Here is a 21272-nt window from a genome sequence, read left to right as displayed (position 1 = left end):
TATATATTGTATTGTATATTTTATATTAGTTCAGGATAGGTTTTCTTGTCTCACCGGTGTTAAATTCATTTAATTAATAATGCAATTAAATAATGCACTTTCTTTTTTATTACGTGTTTCGTTCGTGGTTAGTAGTGATGAAATCGAGCATTAATTTACTCGTTTTCGTCCAGAAAAGCATGTAATAAATGTCTTACATGCATTGCATCGTACTTAGTTTATCTAATCGCGATTAATTTCGATATATCGATACTTCGATATTAGAAATAAATAAGCAAGAAGACAAACCCATTCGCGACGGATAGATTCTAGCAGTTAAGTGGTGGCTCAAAGCCCAGTTCTTTTATTAGAACAACCAACTTAATGAAAAGAGTCGTCCAAGGTTGCTTATATATATTTAGTTGTCTCTTTTAAAATTCTTAAATATTAAAAAATTAAATTTAACTATTCTTGCATAATTAAAAAATCAAATCCAAATGACTTGTAGAGTCTTAGCCCGTTTAGATGATTTTTTATTAAAATGTTTTAATGTATTTATGTATGTTAATTATGTTTTTTTAGATCAGGATTTTCAGCTTCTAATACACTAATCTCCCGTTTCTCCCCCCCCCCCTCATACTTTCTGCGTTCTCATCTATGCGTGTGCCCAGGTGTTACACGTATGGGTGAGAAATGGTTGGTATGGGTTTAGTTTTAAGTTTTTTCCCCCCTATTGGCGACTGTCATTGTGCTAGTGATTGCACAGTGTACATTGCACTTGTGTGTGCGTTAGGTGTGTGCATTGTACATCGTTTCGCGATACGTAATACCGCGTATTTTTTAAAGTTATTTAATAAAAATTACTTGTAGAGTCACGCGTACGATATGAATTTTTTTTTTTGTTTTTTAACAGTCGTTTTGCATAGTAGAGTTTCTGCATTTATTTGTGGAAACTTTGATATATGTACTCGTATATTACTAGTATGCTGATATATACTAGTATGTACCAGTATTTTTGAATTAGTCATATTTGCAATAATCATTAGCCTTGGCAGTCGATTACAGCATTGGTACGTACTCCCATAAGTTTAGAAAACACGCGTTTGAACTAGGGTGTCGGAGGTGYCCCGGGGCATGCTCTCTAGTTTAGGCTTTTGCACCCYGGTGGTATGTGTGAGAATCGTGGAGTGAGTGGGTGGGTATGTATGTATGTTTGATCTTTTTAAATATGGGTAATAGACAAGCAGGCAGCATACTTAGGTGTAAATGTTTATTTAATTTGTAAGTAGGTAGAGACCGGAGAAGTCGTGCGATTGTAATTTTCACTCAGGAGTGGAAAATTTCTTCTCTTGATATTATACAAAGTTTCAGCAACCTTTAGATTCATTTGTCATTTAAATATTTCTTGTATTTTTTTCATATATTGCTGATACTCTGTACCGCGAGATATAAATTAGTATCGAACGATTCAAAAATCTTTGCGTTTTCTTAAAAATTTATTTTTTTTCGAAAAAGTGAAGATAGCTGAATACGTTGGATACTTACTTAATATTAAGTATATTAACACTTTGCTCTTTAGTAATTCCTACTAAAAATACTTTATTTTTTATATATGTATAGTAAATACAAAGTAGAATAAAAATAAAAGATAAAAGTGGTCGAGTAAAAAAGTAAGACCATAAGATAGATATATTACAAAGTTTCTGCTTTTGTTTGATATTATTTAATTTTTTTAATGCAAAGTGTTAATAATAGGTTCATCGATTAGATCAAATATCTGTTGAGGCATTCGAGTAAATATTAAAAAAAGCCTCGTTTAGGGCATGAAGAAAGAAGAGGCTAAATGCCGAAGAGGCTAAATGCCGAAGAGGCTAAATGCCGAAGAGGCTAAATGCCGAAGAGGCTAATGCCGAAGAGGCCCCCACAAATTTGTGGTATCAAGTGGGCAACTACATAGACTAGTGAGTTATTTTCAAAGGTTCAACAGCAAGTTCGAACCTATCGAAAATAATTCTTTAGTCATATTTTATATTTTATTATATTATTTCCTTGCTCGTCATTAATTTGTAGTTGTAATTGGAGATGATGGACCATTCCATCTCCTTGGGACACCAAATTCGTGTCTATATCGTCCTAAAGATGCATATGTATTAGTTAGAGTCAAAAATATTAAAATTTTCGTAATATTAAATTTTGAAGCTTAAATAACGTTTGGTAAATATTACAGTAATTTTTTTTTTCTTTTTTCGTCTTTAAAATTTTTCATTTTGATCGTATTTTATTAAATTTGAAATTTTTCTTTTCTATATAATGCAGCTTAAAAAAGTATTTCATAATAATTAATAGATATTATTTTTTGTAGTAACTTAATATTTGTACTTTTCCTATTTCTTTATTTTTATATATTTTATGTAAATGTAAAATCACACGTTTAAATTTAATTTCATTAGTACGGTAAATAGAGATTTGATAAAAATAAATAGAGAATTCAATTGAAAAGTGCATCTGCAAATGGGACGATTTATATGTCAAGCTATTGTATCACTTGATTGTATGAATAGTATAGTTTTCTTTTTGTTACAGGTGATCATCGTTGGATTTATCATCTACTCGTTTTGATTTTCTTCTACTTTTTAAAATATATATGTATAAAAAACGCATTTCTGAAGGCACACACGTATTTAGACACTAAAAATTAAATATAATTATTTTAAATTTTCTTACAATATAACTATACTACATATACTATCAAAGAATATTGTATTCTTTGATAAAAAAATAAAGTTGAGTAAATAGTGAGTAAATAAGAGCACTTATTTATTTTTTTCTGATGTTGCAAACTTTGTTGCTTTGCTTAGAAATAGGAAAAACATTTTTGCGTTTTCAATTATTAATAACTAATTAAATAATAATTAATAAAGTCAGCAATTATGGATTTTGATTGAGCAAATAGTGTGCAATTAAGAGCACTTATTTATTTTTTTTCTGCTGTTAAGGTTCCTTGCCAGCGTTCTTACGGTGATAAGAGAACAATTTTGCATCTACAATTGTGACTCTTACTATCGATAATAAATATAAGCTTCTTGTATCCAAGGGTACAGTAGAATACTATTATATCGGGAATAGATTTGCAATCATTAGTTTTATTCAGTTTCGATTTTTTAATGAAATTGTTAAATGTCCACACTATATATTTATGTGAAATTTGCAATATTATATAAATTATAGTTTCAATATTCTTTCAGATTGATACTTTTATGGCACAGTTATTTCTGTCTTTTGCAGGATCTCCTCAGTATCGTTCAAACCTTGGCTATATTCGGATAATGCGCACTGCCGTGTTAAAACAGTTGCATCATTTTTGCATTGTGCGTAAAGGTTAAAAGATGCAATTGAAAGATCCGTAAATATTATTTTTCCTTTGCACAATACATCATTTATGACTTCTTCAGTGTGCTTTAATACGATCAGTAAATATTTAAAATTAATTGTGTACGTGTTGTAGATATTGCAACGAATAATATATGTGAGGTTTATGAATAGATAATTCTTAAATCGATGGAAAACAGTCATTAGATTCATTCTGTCAGGTAACTATATACATATATATTGTTATTAAAAAATATTTATTGAATTAATTATATAACATAAATCAAATACGAGATATTTGAATTACAATAATTATTATATTAATTAAATATGAGAAATTGTTTTTTACCGCAACCACACATTTAAGATATCTTATGTAACAAAACATAAAATTTACATAATAAACACTCAAAATAAAAGTCACGGGAATAGGCTAGTCTGTTTTCAGTAGTTTCTACACAATCACCCGAAATCTTTGGAATCACAGATACGGCCTTCAATTGTTTCGAAGACGAGTATTTTTAAAACATTTTCCAGGAAATTGCAGAAAATTTCAAATTGTTTTATCTTGCGTAAAAATGATTTTCATAAAGGTAATAAAGTATTTAGAGAAACACAAAAATTTCGCTGTTAATTTTACATTAGTGATGGTCATGTATATAAACCAGGAGAGATACCTCTTTTATGTTTTTAAGATAATTATTTAAGTGATTATTATATCTTTGTTACAGAAATATTATGTACGTGGAATATTTATAAAAATATTATCGTAACTTGAAATCATGATATAAAACAGTATGATTGATTATAAATCATTGACCGTATTTGATTATGTCCAAATATGATTCATATCCGGAAGAGATTAGTAAATGTATCATACACCGTTAACAAAGGAATGACACACACTATTATATTCCAATTGGTTTTATCATAGGTAGTTTTCAGTATCAGATAGACACCGATTAGTAACAGTCACTTTTGAAACTTACGCGAAGCAACACGAGTATATAAATAAGTGTTCAAATAAAACTCGTAGACTCGAAAGTAACATGAACCCAACCATTTAATTAATTAGTATTCCGATCGATTATTCGGTGATAGTGTACTAATTTTTTATTCGAATATCATATAAATTATATAAAATATTGACAAGAAATTTGAATTATATTTTATCGATATATATACATAATTGGTAAGTAATATGTAAATTTATATAAATCATTATAAACATCTTTATACTTGATGTTTAACAATAAACATATTTTTATCAAAAATTTTCAAATAATGAGTAGTAGAAAAATGATATATTGAGTTCGAGAAAAAGTTTTTTTGTAACTTAATGACAAAGTAAAACAAATTTTTTTCACATTTTAAATAAAGTTTATTAAATAAAATATATGCTACTTTGTTCAACCATCCTTTGCCATTTTCAAGGTAAAACCATAATCTCGTCAATTTTGTTCATGATTTAATCGACTTTTCACAAGGTCGATTAAAGAGACGCATATTTTTAACATCACAATTTCACATTGGAAACGTTCGAACCAGCTCTGTGTCACACATACTGATATTGCATCATGTACATGAACATCAAAAATTTGTTTACTTATCTGAGTTGTATTTAAATAAAATGTATCGAATTTTTTTTTTTTTTTACTTATATTATCAAAATACGAAGAAACTTTTTCCTAAACATAATATTTCACACGATAATATGTCCGTTGATTAATCTTTTAATCATATTTATTATATCTGATAATATGTTTTGTTTTTTGTTTTAGATTTCTTAAATTTCGAATTACGTTACCAAACAATTTCTTGATCATTTATCAGCATAAACAACGATCAAATTCTGCGCTATATTTTTTGACATACAATCGATAAAGATTTTATTAGCAATAAATCTTATAAAGTTTTTTTGTTCATCGTCGAAATGAGACTGACTTTAATACCGCGTACGATGGAACTCGTTAAAATAACGCGCCGACTTAGACGGCGGCAAAACGTACGAAATGGTAAGTCAAGGAAATAATTATTTACAAATGGAGTAAGATATAAATATCGTGATAACGTTAAACGATAATGCAAATCGTGACGTTTCTTTCCTGGTGACCAATGAAATACTGCATGCGATATTTTCAATAAGTTCTTATCACAATTAACTGCTGACTACAAATTAAAGAATTTAATCAGCCGTTCAATAGTATCTTCCTTTCTTGAGCCTTAAAAATATTGTTTAAATATTTTTTTTTATCTTAATGTGACTAATTGTGAAATGTAAATAAGTATATAACATGAGAATGAACCGAAAAGATGGCCTTACTTAAGACAAGGTTGTTTTTCCACTTTTGTTCACTATCAGGATTATCTTGTAATTGATCAGCACTTTCTTTATCTGAAGATTATATGATTGTATCAACCTATTTCACAATATATATATATAACAATATAATATAACAGTACACTGAATTAATATTAATTCGTGAGATTTAGAAGTAGGTATTAACATAGATTATTTTAAAGCTCTCTTATCGCTCTATTATTGCTCTACTATTTATTCAACTCGATGCAACGTGCACAAGGTTTATAAACATATAGCTACGTACAATATCAATGATTCAGATTGAGTATATACGATATTGTGAAATTTCAGTCAAATAAAACTTGATTAACGTTTTCAAGGATATGGTCATCTCATCTATGATGTATTTTGTTGAGCCGGTCGGTACACATTTAAGAATGCATTTAAATCACAATGCTTAACCGCGAAATACGGTATGTTATATTACAAAACTAAAGTACGTGTCACTTTATATAAAACATGCGGTATTAAAGCTCACATATAAGCTTGTGCGTTATCTCTTTGAAGATTACATAAACAAGAAAAAAATTCATAGTGCATCTCGACGGTCGAGGAAGCGATGAGGATAACAAGTCAAAGAATACTTGTAAATAACGCAATCGTTCGGTGATCGTCATTCATTCACATTCTCTGTCGATTCAAAACCGCGCATTTCACAGTATCTTTTTACGATTAATTTAATTTTGAACAGTTTTCTTTCTAATAAAAATATTTACAATATTTCGCGAATAATTAGTAACTTAATGAAAATCTTCACCTTTATTTAGTACGGATAATTTCGGTTTTTTTTCTTAGTAAGCGATCAGCATCTCGCTGATATTGAAGAAAAAAAGAAGAAAGTATCGTTAAATATTGATACTAATATGTTTAAAATTGGTTTTCTTGGCGGAGGAAAAATGGCTCAAGCATTAGCCAAGGGTTTCATTCGAGCTGGTAAATATTATTTAATTTTTTTCTTAAAAGTCTTTTAATAATAATAATAATATTAACAGGTTTGAGTAAAGGCGAGATGATGCTCGCTAGTTGTCTTCCAAATGATGTTAGCAGTATTGAAAGTTTTAAGGTATTTAATATTTTTAGTTGTTTTTTTTTATTATATAAACAAATATTTGATGTAATAATTAGAAATGTAATACATGAAAAATATGGAAATGGACAGTTATGTATATTATAAGTGATTATTCGCGGCTCAATGTCCGAGTTCCTTATCAAAAACTTATTTGTGATAAACACTTTGATTTACGTGAAACATCTACTGTTCCATTTATATAATATATAACGAGATATAGTTCTAAAAAAACTCGCTTAAAAACACATTTATAGCGTTTAAAATTCTCTAAATCGTCAATATCAATTTACTTCGATTTTCTATCTAACATTAAATTATTTTTTTTTAATCGCATAATTCGTTATTGTAGGATATAGGATCAAAAACAGTATTTTGTAATTCAACTGTAATAGATTATGGTGATATTTTAATTTTATCCGTAAAACCACAAGTAGTGCCCAAGATATTACCAGAATTAAAAGATAGTTCAAAATTGTTGCTTTCTATAGCCATGGGCATTTCTATCTCAACTTTAGAAAAGGTAAAGATATTATTGATTAGCGAAAAAAGTCATTAATATTATAGATATTAAATAAAAATATATAACATAAATACACATAGGCCTTGCCAGAAGGGACTCCAGTAATACGAGTAATGCCTAATACACCTGCCCTCGTTGGCTGTGGTGCTACAGTATTTAGTCGTGGTACAAATGCAGGAGATAAAGAAGCAGAAGTTGCCGAGAAATTATTTTCCTCCGTTGGTTTTTGCGAAGAAGTGTCTGAAAACATGATAGATCCAGTGACTGCTCTAGCTGGATCAGGTCCAGCATATGTAAGTCATAATATCTAAATTATAATGAGACTTATAATAGACAGATAAATATAATATATGTTAATGTATACGATAGGTATACATGATGATTGAAGCTCTCGCAGATGGTGGTGTAAAAATGGGATTAATGAGAAATCTAGCGTATAAATTAGCGGCTCAGACTGTCCTTGGTGCAGGAACTATGGTTCGCGAAACTAACATTCATCCTGGTCAGCTTAAAGATGACGTATCCTCACCTGCAGGTTTGAAAATTTAATCGAATTATGATCATTGATATTATATCTCGATCGTGTTAATTAATATTAAAATATTCATGAACATCGTATAAAATTAATGACCATTTAAAATCATTAATGTCAAATTATTTAATACATATAGGATCCACAATAACTGGAATTCATCAATTAGAAAAATATGGATTAAGAGCTGCGGTTATTAGTGCTGTAGAATCTGCCACTCGTCGATGTAAAGAAGTTAATTCTACTTTGGAAAAGGAGAAGTAGCGATTGAGTTAAGTTATTTTGTAAGTAATATCAGAAAATTGCGAATTGAGAGGTATAGATAAACTCTTATGTATAGATCTTAGGTATAGATACATTTTTTCAAGGGTGTCCAAGTTGTTACGTTCGTAGTGATGAAGTCATTTTACTCTTTGAACTATTACAATTGAACCACTTTTATTACTTGTCTTTGAAATCGTTGGGTGATCTCTCTTTTATTTTTCTTTTGTATGTACGTGAATTATTTATACGTAGACTACATTAGTGAGATTTTTATTGTTAGTTTTAGAAAGATTTGTTTCTGTAAATAATTTTGCATAGGCAATATTAAGTAATGCATTTATCAAAACAAAAACAATTAAATGAAATTTTCCGAAATAACATTTATTTTCACAATGCTTTTGACGAACGACTTGTACAAATTCAGAGTTACGAAATATTAATCATTTTCATGATTATATCTGTTATATAAATATAAATAACAGATAATATAAATTATTTAACTGCGCTATTCTTTTATATAACTTTAATATAAAATAAATAGAATTTTATATATACAATTTTGTACAATTGTTGGGAGAAATCTAAATAAAAAAGACTGCTATGTTTTTTATAATAAAAAAGATTGATCGAGATTAAAATATTAAATAAACGAATCTCTTTGGAAGAATAATATATTATTTTCATTATATCACATTAGCAAAAGCATTTGTTTTTTTTAAAACTAGCAAAATATCATTATTTTGTTAATGTAAATCTATAGATATTTCTTATTACAGTATAATAAATATACGATTATTAGATTTAATAACAAGCAGATTTAGTTATACATCTTATATAACAAATATATAATACTTTTCTTACAGTACTGTTTACAATTACTATAATTTTATAAATATTGTAAGGCCAATAAACAAAATAACCTGATAGATCATTTTACTTATTCTATTAGTAGAGTATAAACTTTATTTGATATTGCAGGCACCTATTTATTATATTATTCATATCTATTTACATGTATTTTATTTTTGACCTTTTTTTAGAAGAAATCTAATATTTATTACATTGGCAGTATTTGAAGTATTCTCTCTATCTCTTTTGTAAAATTGATAAAAAAATAAATTTTTTAACAATTTTCTTTTTCTTAAAATATTTTCGTATGCGATATTTTTTAAATGAATTTGTTGTTTCATTTATCATATTATTATATTAATAACAAGATAAGAATTACTTTTGAAGTAAACAACATTTTACTATATAAAGAATATAAATCTTAATTACTTATTTTCGTTTTTTATTATCAGTAATGTTAGGAATAAATTTTTTATCTTTTGTTTTTGCACGCTTAAAACATAAATCAAATTCTGTTTTAAACATTTCTCTGTAATAACTTTCTTTTACAATATCACTTTCTGGAATACCTTCTTCCTGACACTTTAACACATATAATTTGTGCATTGCAGCTATACTCAATCCAGAATCTAGATATCTTTTCTCATTTCCATCTTTAGGATTTATTGATCTTTCTATTGGGAATGATTTAATATGTTCACGGACTCTTTCTTTAACAGTTTCACTTTTCTTTGTCTTTGGCGTATGTCTTCCTCTTTGATCAGGTCCAATAATACCCCCAGGAGAAGATCTTTTTTTATCCATTGCATGTCGTACAAATTTTTCAGAAACCGAAAATGTACTAAGAAACATGCATTTACAAACTGTTATAAACTCGCCTTTTAAAAGTAAGGAATATGTAAATGTAACTTGTCTACGTTCTTCTGCTTTAACATTTCCACGACAGCGAGTTCTTTGTTTTGGTGATTCTTTTACAGAAAGTGCAATGTATTGCTTTCTTTGTTCCCACGTACATGTTTTCCAAAAGACTTTGTGTAATTCTTTTCGTGCTTGTTCATCTACTTTTTTACTGCAACGCATACGACAATTGCATGGCGGTCCTATTGTTTTAGCTGGTACTACTTTTCCTATATATAAAAAGTTTATCAATTCTTTTATATGCAGTATAATCTATAATTATAATATCAATTATTTATATATAATTACCTCCAACTCCGACATATTGTTCTCCTCTTAACCTTGCATTTTTTTTTATGTTTACTTTCCATCGTTCTGGGTGTTTAACTCGTATATTATCTTTGTTATTTTTTTCTGTCTTTAATTCTTTAGACTTTATAGCCTTTTTAATGCTATGTTCTATTTCTTGTGCAACATGTGGCGGTGATGGTATATTTACTTGATCACCTGAAATATAATTCATTACAAATATATGTAAAATGGTTATATAATATTTTTGTAATTATATCAATTTAAAAAAAATGTATACTAAGTAATGCAAATGTTGTTATCGATGACGTCACTTGGTGTTCTGGTATTAGATCCATTGATGTAATAGGAGAATTTTTCCACCATTGCGTATTGCTTGTTGTCTCAGTAAAATTAGCAGGTTGAACTAATGTAGAAGTTAATAATATAAAATAAAATAAAATAAATCTATTAAAATAAGAACATAGAAGGTATTTGTATATATTTATAATGTTTTTATATTTACAGTAAGATGATTGGGTTTGTGGTTGTCGTTGATTTAATTCCACTTGCTTATTGTTCTCAAACCATTCCATTTCCTTTGTTGTGAGAGTTTCTACTAATGGATCTATCTGTGCTAAGTCTTGATCTATTGTATCTTCCATTGTTTAAAATGACACAGATTTGAAATTATTTGTAGACATCATACAAAAGTATTCTAAACTGTTCTATTCAATACAATTCATCTTTTTATAACTCTTAATTTTTACTGAAGAGTTCATTTTTAATCAAAATTAAATTTAAAAATGTAATTAATTGGTGGATATTGTAACGTTATTCCTTTTACTTTTGTACTATTATTTAATCACATTTTAGGTTATATTTTATTGAATTATTTTTTGAATTGCATATTTTGATAATCAAGATACTTTTTTAAATTCATTTAATTTAATAGTTCGTTGTGCCATGTTGTACTGATTAAAAAATAAATTAATATGAATCTATACGCAAAAAGAATATGATAAATCACATATAAAACTTCTATGTACAAACGTAAGTTATATTAACTAGGATTATTCATTTTAACATCAAAGATTTAATGTATATCCATTACCAAATATCGATCATGTAAAATGAATATAATCATGTGATTTCATAAATAAGAACGTAAAGATGAAATAAAATTGTTACCTTATATCTTCCTAATTTAAAAAATAATTAGCATTCGATGCTAATCTAGGTCATATGAAATTAATTTATCCTTGATCATATGAATCATATAAAAGTTTATATATTTTAATTGTACAATTAATCTATAATGAGACTTTAAAATAATAAATATTTCGTGTATTTTATAAAGTCTAAAAATTTGTTAATTTACAAGGTTATTTTGAAAATTATTCGCGGCATTGTAGTTAATTAAAATACCGTTAGACGGCGAAGTGATCGTGATCAAAAATTTGGTTATATTTGGCAGTATTCAAGAGACTTCGAAGAGAATAGTATGAGATTATATATTTTCCGTTAATTTTCTTTCGTACTTATTAATATCCTGCTTTGGTATACATTTTCTTTCTATTATTTGTCTAATATGCATATTGTTATTTGAATAAGATCTTTTACGATAATAATAATTTATGTCATTGTTAGTTCTAACACATTCCAAATCTAATTTGTTTAGCATTTCTTGCTATCGATTTTTATGATTAAGTTTGCCATTATATTTTAATCAAAAAACAAATAATTCATTAACATTTATCTTTTATATTAGGTCACTAGTAGTAACAATATCACAGCTTACGATTTGTTTTCGTCTAATATCTTGATTTTTATTTTTACTTACAAGTAGATTATTAGTATCAATAAATTGAATATCTTGCGTTTTCTATTTCCTTAAAACAGTTTTTCGGGAAATAATTTCTTAATATTTATCTTTATACATAATGAGAAAAATGTGAAAACAAATTTTTCATGATTATTTTGTATGATACTGAATAGAAAATAATAGTATAATATCGTAAAGAATTTTCTAATAGAATTTCGAAATAATATCTTTTATTTATGAATTTGTTTTTTGGAGCCATTTTCTATTTGAAATATTTGTCGGTAACATACCGACATGATAGTGCTCTCCTTTTTCTCTACATTGTTTTCAATCGGTATAACATTAATTTTTATATAGATGTCTCCTTTCGTTCGTGTCACACGGTTTCTTTTTTCAGAACGATGAACAGTGCGTGTAAACAAAGTTTCATTAAGTTACGACGAATCGTTTTACGTAGGTGACGTAACCAAGAATTGACTCATGCCTGTCCAATCTGAAGATCGTCGCGAGTTCGACGTAGAGCAGCGCCTTGGAACGAAAGCTAATTGACATATTATTAATAATCTGCATCTCCGGTGAGTAATTTTTAGGTTATCACTTTAGTATTTCCATTTCACCGAATTAAGAGTACCAATTTGACAATGTTTCAAGATCAATTCTAATTTATCTCGTATGTGTATTGTTTACTTTTTCATCTAGGAAGTTTGTAAATACGATTATATATTTTTGTTCAAAGTCGATGAATTATCGAATCGATCAGCTGTTCGAGAATCGGCGAACCTATCCTTTCCTTGATCTAACGCTACAGATAGTCGGCGAATCCTCTACTTCGAATTTATGTTTCTTTTTTTTTAATTACATGATATAACAACTTTTTTAAATTTAATTATTAATAATTATATTTGACAGTTTTTATATATATATTTATTATTTTTTAAACAATAGCTAAAATAGTATGAGAATTTTCTAATTTTTTTTCTTTTTTTAATTCGTAATGTAAATGATAATGTATGGATTTTGTTGTAATCTGATACGATAATTGAATACAAGTTTAAAATACTAAATCAATTAGATTTGATGAATATTCGTGAAATATTTAAAAAGCACAATGTAAAATTTGAAGACATTTAAAATGAAGGTCGTATATTTAATATTGCAATAGAGACAGAGAGAACGTTCACATAGTATATTCAATGTAACTTTTACTGTCGTTTATATTCAAGGACGATTACTGAAAAAATATTTTAGATTCTTTGGTAATTATGTTTCATTTTAATTTTGAATAATAGCTTTAAATTATTCTTGATATAAATTCTCTGATTATAAAGTATATAAAAAAATAGTATGATTTTATTTAATTTTATTTATATAGGAATATTTTTTCGTTAGATGCAGACTGTATAGTAAACTAATAAAAATGATTCAATTTGATTCACATTGGTAAAATTTCATCGAGTTCATAACTCCTTCGATAGCTCAGTTGGTAGAGCGGTGGACTGTAGTTGGTTATTCTAAAAGAGACATCCATAGGTCGCTGGTTCAAATCCGGCTCGAAGGATATTTTTTTTTTCTTCGATTATACATTATTTTCCACATACTATGTAAGTGATCGTGTTTTTTATTTATTTATAAATAATTTTTAACATTATTTGCATTTTTATAATATTATTTATTGTTCATAAAGTGCATATTTAAAAAAAATATTATTACTTGTAGAAAAAAAACATTGAATTTAAATGTAAGAGAAAATAACGAGGACATTTATGTCCCGAAATATTTGTTTAACAAATATTATATATTATCATGTGTTAAAATAGTTTTCACGATTACATATCCAATAGTTGCTGCCACCTGGAAGAATATGCGCATATTAGATGCAGTTGTTTCTGCAATGAAGGTGATAACGCGGAATTTCGTTTGCCCAATCAGTAAACAAAGTGTTTTATCTCATATGATAATAACTCACGTTATCGGTAAATTCTCGAAGCTGTCTTCGGTGTATTGGTTACATTGATCGTAGATTTTTTAGAACTTTCATTGAATTGTTTTGATTATATACACATAACTTATTTAAAATCACATAAATATATTATTTAACATGATAATTTTAATAATTATAATATATAATTAGTTAATATATATTTATACCGGATATCTCATTTTAAACGATATGGTTAAATATTTTAGATCGAATTGGTATTATAAATAAATGCTTTTGGATATTGAGAAAAGAAATATTTGTTGCAGTTATTTCACAGAGGAACGTTTGTCAATATACGACAGTCATGAAAATGTTGTAGAATGAAAATTGATATTTTGAAGCAATCAAAAGTTGTACACGATATCAATACGAATCAAAGAAGTATCTACAGTGTACTTTTGCATCGATATTGAATTTCAAATTTCTTATTAAAATTTATTTATAAAACCAATAATTGAATCAGAAATATTGTGTCGTATAATTTATAATGAGATATAATATATATTAATAAATAATGTTATACATTACTTATGTTACTGGTATAAATTTGCATTGAAATTAATTGTTTGTTTTGTTTTAAAGTAGAATTGAAAATCCGATTGATAGTGATTATTAAATCGTGCACTTTATTGAAGTAGTAAATATGAAAAAGGTTTTATTCTCTAGTTTATCGAGCGTGGTATATACCTATAAGACATCGTATCGTAGGCTGCAGTATATATCCGCGTTAATTTATAGCCTGTCTTCTAATCGTCCTTTACCTGCACCATAATTTATTACTACTCTCTCCGTATTTATTGCTACCTCAAACGCGCGGGAGTAGCATTATATGTACCAAATTGGTACATTGTGTGCTCGCCGATACACCACCGATAAATTATTGCAACAACGGAAGGTGTTACGCTTGATACCTAACCGATAACTTACGATCGCGGGAGCATACGTTTCGATTCTCTGATTTTTTATCTTTCTTTTCTTTCTTTTCTTTCTTTCTCTTTCCACTTTCTTCTTATTTCATCGTATCATCGTAATTTCTGGCAATTTGATCTCCTTACTCGTTAACAAACAAATTGAACGAGGTAAGATGGTAGTCTTAAGGCCAGTAATAAGTTTCCTATAATCATGTTCCTACATTGTACAATATACTTCCGTATAATGCGAATTCTTGTAACATGCCGAAGATATTGCGACTACTGTTTTCACATAAAACGATTCTTCGTACAATGTACAACAATTACAGGAATTCAACAATGCATTTAAGAATTGAATTTGTTTTAATTGTACATTACATTCACGTGAAATTTTCGTCTTCGTTGCCATCAATTTCTTGTTCTGTTGTTACATTTAAAAAATTTTCTTTTAAATAAATTTTTGATCACCACATTACAAAAGGAGAGAGAGAGAGAGAAAATGAGAAGTATCGAAAAAAAGAATTATCTCTACAAAAAAGAAAAACAAAAAAGGAATAGTCTGGTTGATCTGATCACGAAAAGCCCGTTCTTGAGAGTTTTAAAAGTCATGAAATCTTAAAGAGTCGGTCTTAAGTTTGAAAAGTATCTTTTAAAGTCTTAGGACAGCTTGGCTGGTACAACTAGAAATATAAGTTTTAAGCGTCGCGAAGTGAAAAAATGATAAGGGAAAGATAGAAAGAGAAAAAGAGAGAAAGAGAGTTAGAATGAGTGTGGGAGGGAGAGAATGGCGCGATGAAACTAGTGAAAATTTATGAACAAAAGTAAAGGAGCAAATGAAATGACGTTAAACAATCATTTAAAGTTTTTCGAATTGAATATTTAAATGTAATTGTAATAACGATACGGCGGCTTTGTTATTATTGAATTATCGACAATTGGCATTAACACGGCGCGTTAATCCAAGAGTCCTGGTCGTCAAATATTTGTCCAACGTTGCTTCGTCGCGTTATTAGCATTTTCGGTTGTAAAATCGTCGCTCGTGCTTGTCCATCTCCTCCTGATCATTTGAATAACAATAGTCGCGCTCGCTTTGCGCTTAGCCAACTCGCTTCTCCCAGTCCGAAATTGGCCTGAAAACTGTGCATAGTTTCGTCGCGTAGAAGGGGGTAGAAGAGAATCAGGTCGGACAAATTGAACCGTTTTGCACGCGGCTGCTCGTTTCTATCTCTCGTCACGGAGGCGCCAACGAAACTTTTAACGCTCGATTACGTTCGTGACTACGATGTTCATCGCTAGTTTCCCTCATCTACAAATTAACGAGCCTTAGAAACAAATTACGATTCTTATTTTACTTCGTTTCCGTTTGGTAGTTTATATTTTTTTCTTCTTCTTCTTCTTCTTTTAACGGATCTTTAAAAGAACAGTAAACGATTTTTTCTTTTCTTTTTATATTGATCTTTTTTTTTTTTCTAGGTTTTTTCAACGATATGAATATATATATTAGCTGGAAAATGAATTAAAATAATTAGTTATTAATAAAATGATAAAGATAAGTTAGATATTTTTGTTAAATATTATTTCATTTATATAGGAATAGAATTTTCTATAATGAGTAATTATATACAAATATAACAAATAATATATATAAGTTTTATTATTATAATAAATGATGTATGAAAATAATAAAAGTTATTTAGAATTAATAATAATTATCAGGATAACATATTTTCTAGAAAATATTACGTTAATTAATTAGAATTCTAATTCAATTGAATTTTCTTGAATACTTGTCTTTTTTGTTTCTCTTATTCGCTGTTTAGAGAAATATCAGAGTTCGACAGAATTTTCGTGCCGAATTAAAGTTTAGGATAATGGTGGATGGTTTGTCGACGCGGGTTCTAAATTTTGGTGACGATCGTTGCCAATGCGGGCTCTCCGGTCGCGGATTTTTGCCAGTCGAACGTGTATGAGCCACTCGATGTTCAAACCGATCGCATGGTGACCACAAATTTTCTCGTTTACACGATTATATCGCCCGTATCACGAGTACTGTCATTTATAGTGTGCTTACACGCGTACACATTGGATTCATGCTCGTGCATTCCCTCCCATTAGTCGAAATCTCTGTAGGATTGGGAAAATCGTTAGGCTTTTTAATCTTGTTTCTTTTTACACATATCTTTTAACCAAAAATCTGTCCAACGTTTTGAAAGGGAACCTTAAAATGTAGATATTATAAGAAATTATTTTTTCAAGACATAATGTCTTCATAGGTTTAACGCAAATAGTTTTCTTTGTTATTTAAATTTAAAAGTAAGCAAATTTGTACATGATTTTAAAAAAGAAAAGAAGTTCTATGTAGATAGTAGCACACGTAGGTAAATCTTGTCAGGTTAAATTTCTCGTTAAAACTCGTGTGCAAGAACTTGTCGGGAAAATCCAATACTGCCAATCGAAATATACGATCGATGTTTGTAGGTATATGTATTACCTATTAGTATATGGTATGTACGTGTCTATATTCATTCTAGCATTGAAATGTCTTGCTGAATTGACTTGAAATTTATACCAAAAATCAGGTTACATGTCAGGAATAAATCTACGAATAATTTCAACTCGATCTGACTTTCAGTTTAAAAATGACAAAAATTTCCAATTCATATAAAATCTCATATATGACGAAAATATTTGTAATTTTGTAGGAAAACGTAAAATATCTTCAGTTAATATTACATTTTTATCGGAGCGCAATATGTTCGAAAGTTCAAATTTGTGAACTGAATGAAATATGTTGTATAATTTAGATGTTCGATTAAATTGTTTAAAAAATCTTTACAAAGAAATAATCGTAATTAAATTCTTTGGGTACCGATTTATATAAAACAAAAAAATTTACATATGGAACAGATTGAGCTTTTTGGTGTTTGGTATAATTTCCAAAAGCAATAGATTCTGTTGTAATTGATACAAACTATTCTAAATTGAATAATAATGTCATTAAATATTGTCTCCTTATAATTAAATTATTAAGATATATATATATAAAATATTCTTAAGAAGTTTTCATTCCATCTGATTCACAGTTTTTAAGATAACGGATTAGTCAAATCGAACAGGTAATCTGAAATGTGCATCCTATTTTTATTATTTCTTTATATATTATAATATTGGACAATATATAAGTATTTAGCTGTTGAACAGCGGCAAGGACAAATATGAGATTGTATGATTAACAAAGAGATAAAAAAGAGATAGAGAGATAGAGAAATGGAAACATAAAAAAGAATTGATCAATCGTTAGGTAAAACGCGATCAGTTTGATTTTGCTTTAGTAATTTTAAACGATAGGTATAGGTATCCCGTTACCGTCAACGAAATTCTGCGTTGAAACTTTGAGCGTAAACTATTCGATAGGTTTCATGCAATAATTTCTCCCTATCTACTGATTCGTTTGACTGTCGGCTCGAGCACGCGCAGCCACAAATTTCATCGTTTGTCCATTTCCATCGGATGTGAAATAGACGTGAACAACAATCGGGCACGGGGTTGGTTGCCATCTGAATTTCCGTGACTTTGTCATAAATTTTCATTTATCTCTCGGATAACCGCACACTCATTATCATTTTTCCCATGTCATGCACGGTCAACGCGATACTCGTGATTTTGATCGATTCGTTTGGTATAAATTCCCATTGGGATTTCATAAATTTATAGCAGTATCGAATTGCTGGTAAATAAACTGTCAGGGTTGTATAAAGACGTGTTAACTTATTCTCTATTGGAACATATATTGTTACATTTTAAATGAGATCGGTGGTATAAAGCAAATGATATGCTTTTTAATTGAACAAGAAACTTATTTAATTATATTTGCATTGTAATGAATTAATTAAATATCTCTTTGTAGAATATTATTAATTAAATAGTTTACGATTTAATCATAATATATATTTTATACTTAAATAATGTTTAAATAATTTAAATGTAACTGAACAAATATTCCGGACTAACACTAAATACAGATTTAAATTATGTTTAATTACTATTAAGGATCATAAGTTATGCATCGTAAGCAATTTAAAAAACAATATCGAAGAATCGATTCGACATAGATAAGTAAAAATTAAAAAAAAAATATTAGTTGTTCGATAATAAAGAATTTATTGAATTGCTTTTTTTTTAAAACGGATCAAATCTTTATAAAATTTTGTTATCTCAGATATTCAAAATAATAGAAATCCTAAATGAATATTTAAATTATTAAATCCAAGCGTTATCAGAATTAATAATCCTCTAACAAAAGCTGGAGAATTAAAATTCAAAAGATACACGATCGTAAATTCAAGAGAAAATATCACAATGAAATAGATTGCATCGATTGTTTTAGAAATTGTTTATGAATAATGTTTCTCCTCGTCAGTATGAAAGGCTTGAATAGTAGTTGGTCTTCCTGTTTAAGGACAGTATCACGGATGTTGATTTACGAGTACACAATGTCGGCTTCGTCGTACCCGTTGAAAGATATTATTTACGTAGAGATTCAGGCGAAGAGCGAGACGCCTCTATACTCAATTCCTAGGTACATGAATTATGGAGACACCCAACGTTGTGTATGTAGAAACTCCCCGAGGGTAGGTGCCGCCTTGTGTCCTCGAAACTCCGTCGAGTTCTGCTATTAGTTCTCGCTATTGAAAGGCCAGTTTGTTGTACTTGCACGATTACTGCATATAGAGACCAGCTATGTTAATATCCTCCGACTGATAACTTATAAGAGTCCATCGTACCTGATGTGCACTCGAGTAATAATTGTCGACTAGCTTACATTTTCTCACTCTCTCTTTCTCTCTCTCTCTTTCTTATAAAGGGATATGTTTCATTTTGTACGTTTTAACAGAATGGATTTTGTAATGGCTTGTAAGTAAATATCTTGACCATTTATATATGATATTCGATCGATATGTATTACTCAAGTTAGATTATTTTTAAATGATCAATGTTATTATATATACTATGAAGAAATTTTCTAATCGAGTGGCTGAAAGGGTAAAAGGTATAAGTAATATTTTGTATAAATTTTAAATATTTGCATAATTATAAATAAAATAATGTCTAGTACTTATTTCAAATTATAATAAAAAAAAAACAAATGATATTATTTACTTGTAATATATTTTAATTCCTTCTTAGTCAAAGTTTAATTATATTCTTAATTCGTATTTTTTTGATAACATAATATATAAATAATAAATCTAATTTATTTAATAATTTATCTTATAATACTGACATTTGTATACGTATGTACATTCGAATAAAGATCTCACTAATGCGATTGCAGGTTAAGTGACAAAGAAATATGTAAGGGTACAAAGTTTTATGACTTTATCGATGCTATCTCAGTCAGTCGCGCATTATTTTATATGCAGACGGGAAATGCGATTATAATGCATTCTTTAAACGCGATATTATTTCCGTTATGCTTTATTATCTTTAGGATAGTTAGATAAATTTCACGATACGAATTTTACGAAGAAGAGATTTATACCAAGATTTTAGTCACGTTTAAATATTACGATCGTTTTATTTCTCGGTAAACCGTGACAACTTTTCAATTATTGCGGTGAGATAGATATATAAAAAGATAGAGACAGAGAGATACATAGAGGAAAAGAAAAAGATACATTTAGTAGGTTAGTTTCTAGCTTAAAATATATAATTTCATAATTGGATCGACACTTCAGCGGTAAAAGCGTTGCTTCTAGTTCTCATTCATGATTTAGATTCATTTATGAATTTCATACAAAATACATTTTGAGTACGTGGAAAAGTTAAACAAGCGTCTAGCAACCGTATGATTTGTCGTTTTGATATATGCACGTATGTACTCGTACACGTGTTCGCATAATTATGTATATATATATATATATGTACGTTTTACGAACATAAATCCAAAATTTATTAATGATTTGTTGCTTTTATACGAGAACCTCTAAAATGCATGCGTATGTAATTGTATATGTATATTACATACTATGTTGTTTTAATTATAAGTTTTAATTCTGTTTTAGCATTCGGCAAATAAAGAAAAGAACATAAATATACTTTACACTGCTGATTCGAAATTTTCAAATTTATCTTTTTTTTTTTTAATCTTAATTTTGCGGAGAATTTAGTCGTGTTTTTAAATAAAAAATTATATTTCTTGTATATTGATATCTTTATTTAAATACGGATGAAAAGTATTTTAATTGCAATCAATATTTTCTATAGTTCTTTTTCTTTCTTTTTGCAAAAATTGACCTTTTCGCAATAGTTTTGGAAAGATCTATACTTTTTAAATTCACTTCGGTACCATAAAAACTTCTAGAGACAACGACCTCTATAAGAAAAAAGAATGATGTCATGGGTAGCTTTCTAATCGGTCATGTA

The 21272-nt window shown here is 28.3% G+C and overlaps 3 protein-coding genes and 1 non-coding gene across 5 annotated transcripts in view; 3 read left to right on the top strand and 1 right to left on the bottom strand.

Moving 5' to 3' along the window:
* Positions 1-3268: 3268 nt before the first annotated feature.
* On the top strand, positions 3269-9017 carry LOC106784250 (pyrroline-5-carboxylate reductase). Its single transcript, XM_014743586.1, has 9 exons — positions 3269-3382; positions 3485-3569; positions 5130-5363; positions 6506-6643; positions 6703-6773; positions 7129-7299; positions 7380-7592; positions 7669-7834; positions 7971-9017. The coding sequence occupies exons 3-9, from the start codon at positions 5282-5284 to the stop codon at positions 8093-8095; spliced, it is 966 nt and encodes a 321-aa protein (XP_014599072.1). The 5' UTR covers positions 3269-3382; positions 3485-3569; positions 5130-5281; the 3' UTR covers positions 8096-9017.
* A 356-nt stretch (positions 9018-9373) lies between these two features.
* Positions 9374-10995, bottom strand: LOC106784202. Its single transcript, XM_014743498.1, has 4 exons — positions 10656-10995; positions 10431-10556; positions 10151-10348; positions 9374-10071 (listed from the first exon to the last, which is right to left on the bottom strand). Exons 1-4 carry the CDS (start codon positions 10792-10794, stop codon positions 9374-9376), a joined length of 1161 nt encoding a protein of 386 aa, XP_014598984.1. The 5' UTR covers positions 10795-10995.
* Positions 10996-12322: 1327 nt separating this feature from the next.
* The window catches only part of LOC106784216 (prolyl 4-hydroxylase subunit alpha-1), a 273903-nt gene continuing 264953 nt past the window's right edge, over positions 12323-21272 (top strand). The window contains exon 1 of one of the 2 annotated variants that reach the window (XM_014743521.1): positions 12323-12529. The gene's annotated coding sequence lies outside the window, so the exon portion shown is untranslated. The remainder of the gene's footprint in view (positions 12530-21272) is intronic. The other variant, XM_014743519.1, reaches the window with a different exon arrangement.
* Trnay-gua lies at positions 13420-13512 on the top strand. Its single transcript has 2 exons — positions 13420-13456; positions 13477-13512. It is a non-coding gene; the product is annotated as a tRNA-Tyr (tRNA).

This window comes from Polistes canadensis, unplaced genomic scaffold (genome assembly GCF_001313835.1).
Source record: "Polistes canadensis isolate GaletaPanama2010 unplaced genomic scaffold, ASM131383v1 scaffold_32, whole genome shotgun sequence".
Classification (NCBI taxonomy): Eukaryota; Metazoa; Arthropoda; class Insecta; order Hymenoptera; family Vespidae; genus Polistes; species Polistes canadensis.
The sequence above is the reverse complement of the archived record's forward strand: the minus strand, read 5'-3'. Positions and strand labels throughout refer to the sequence as shown.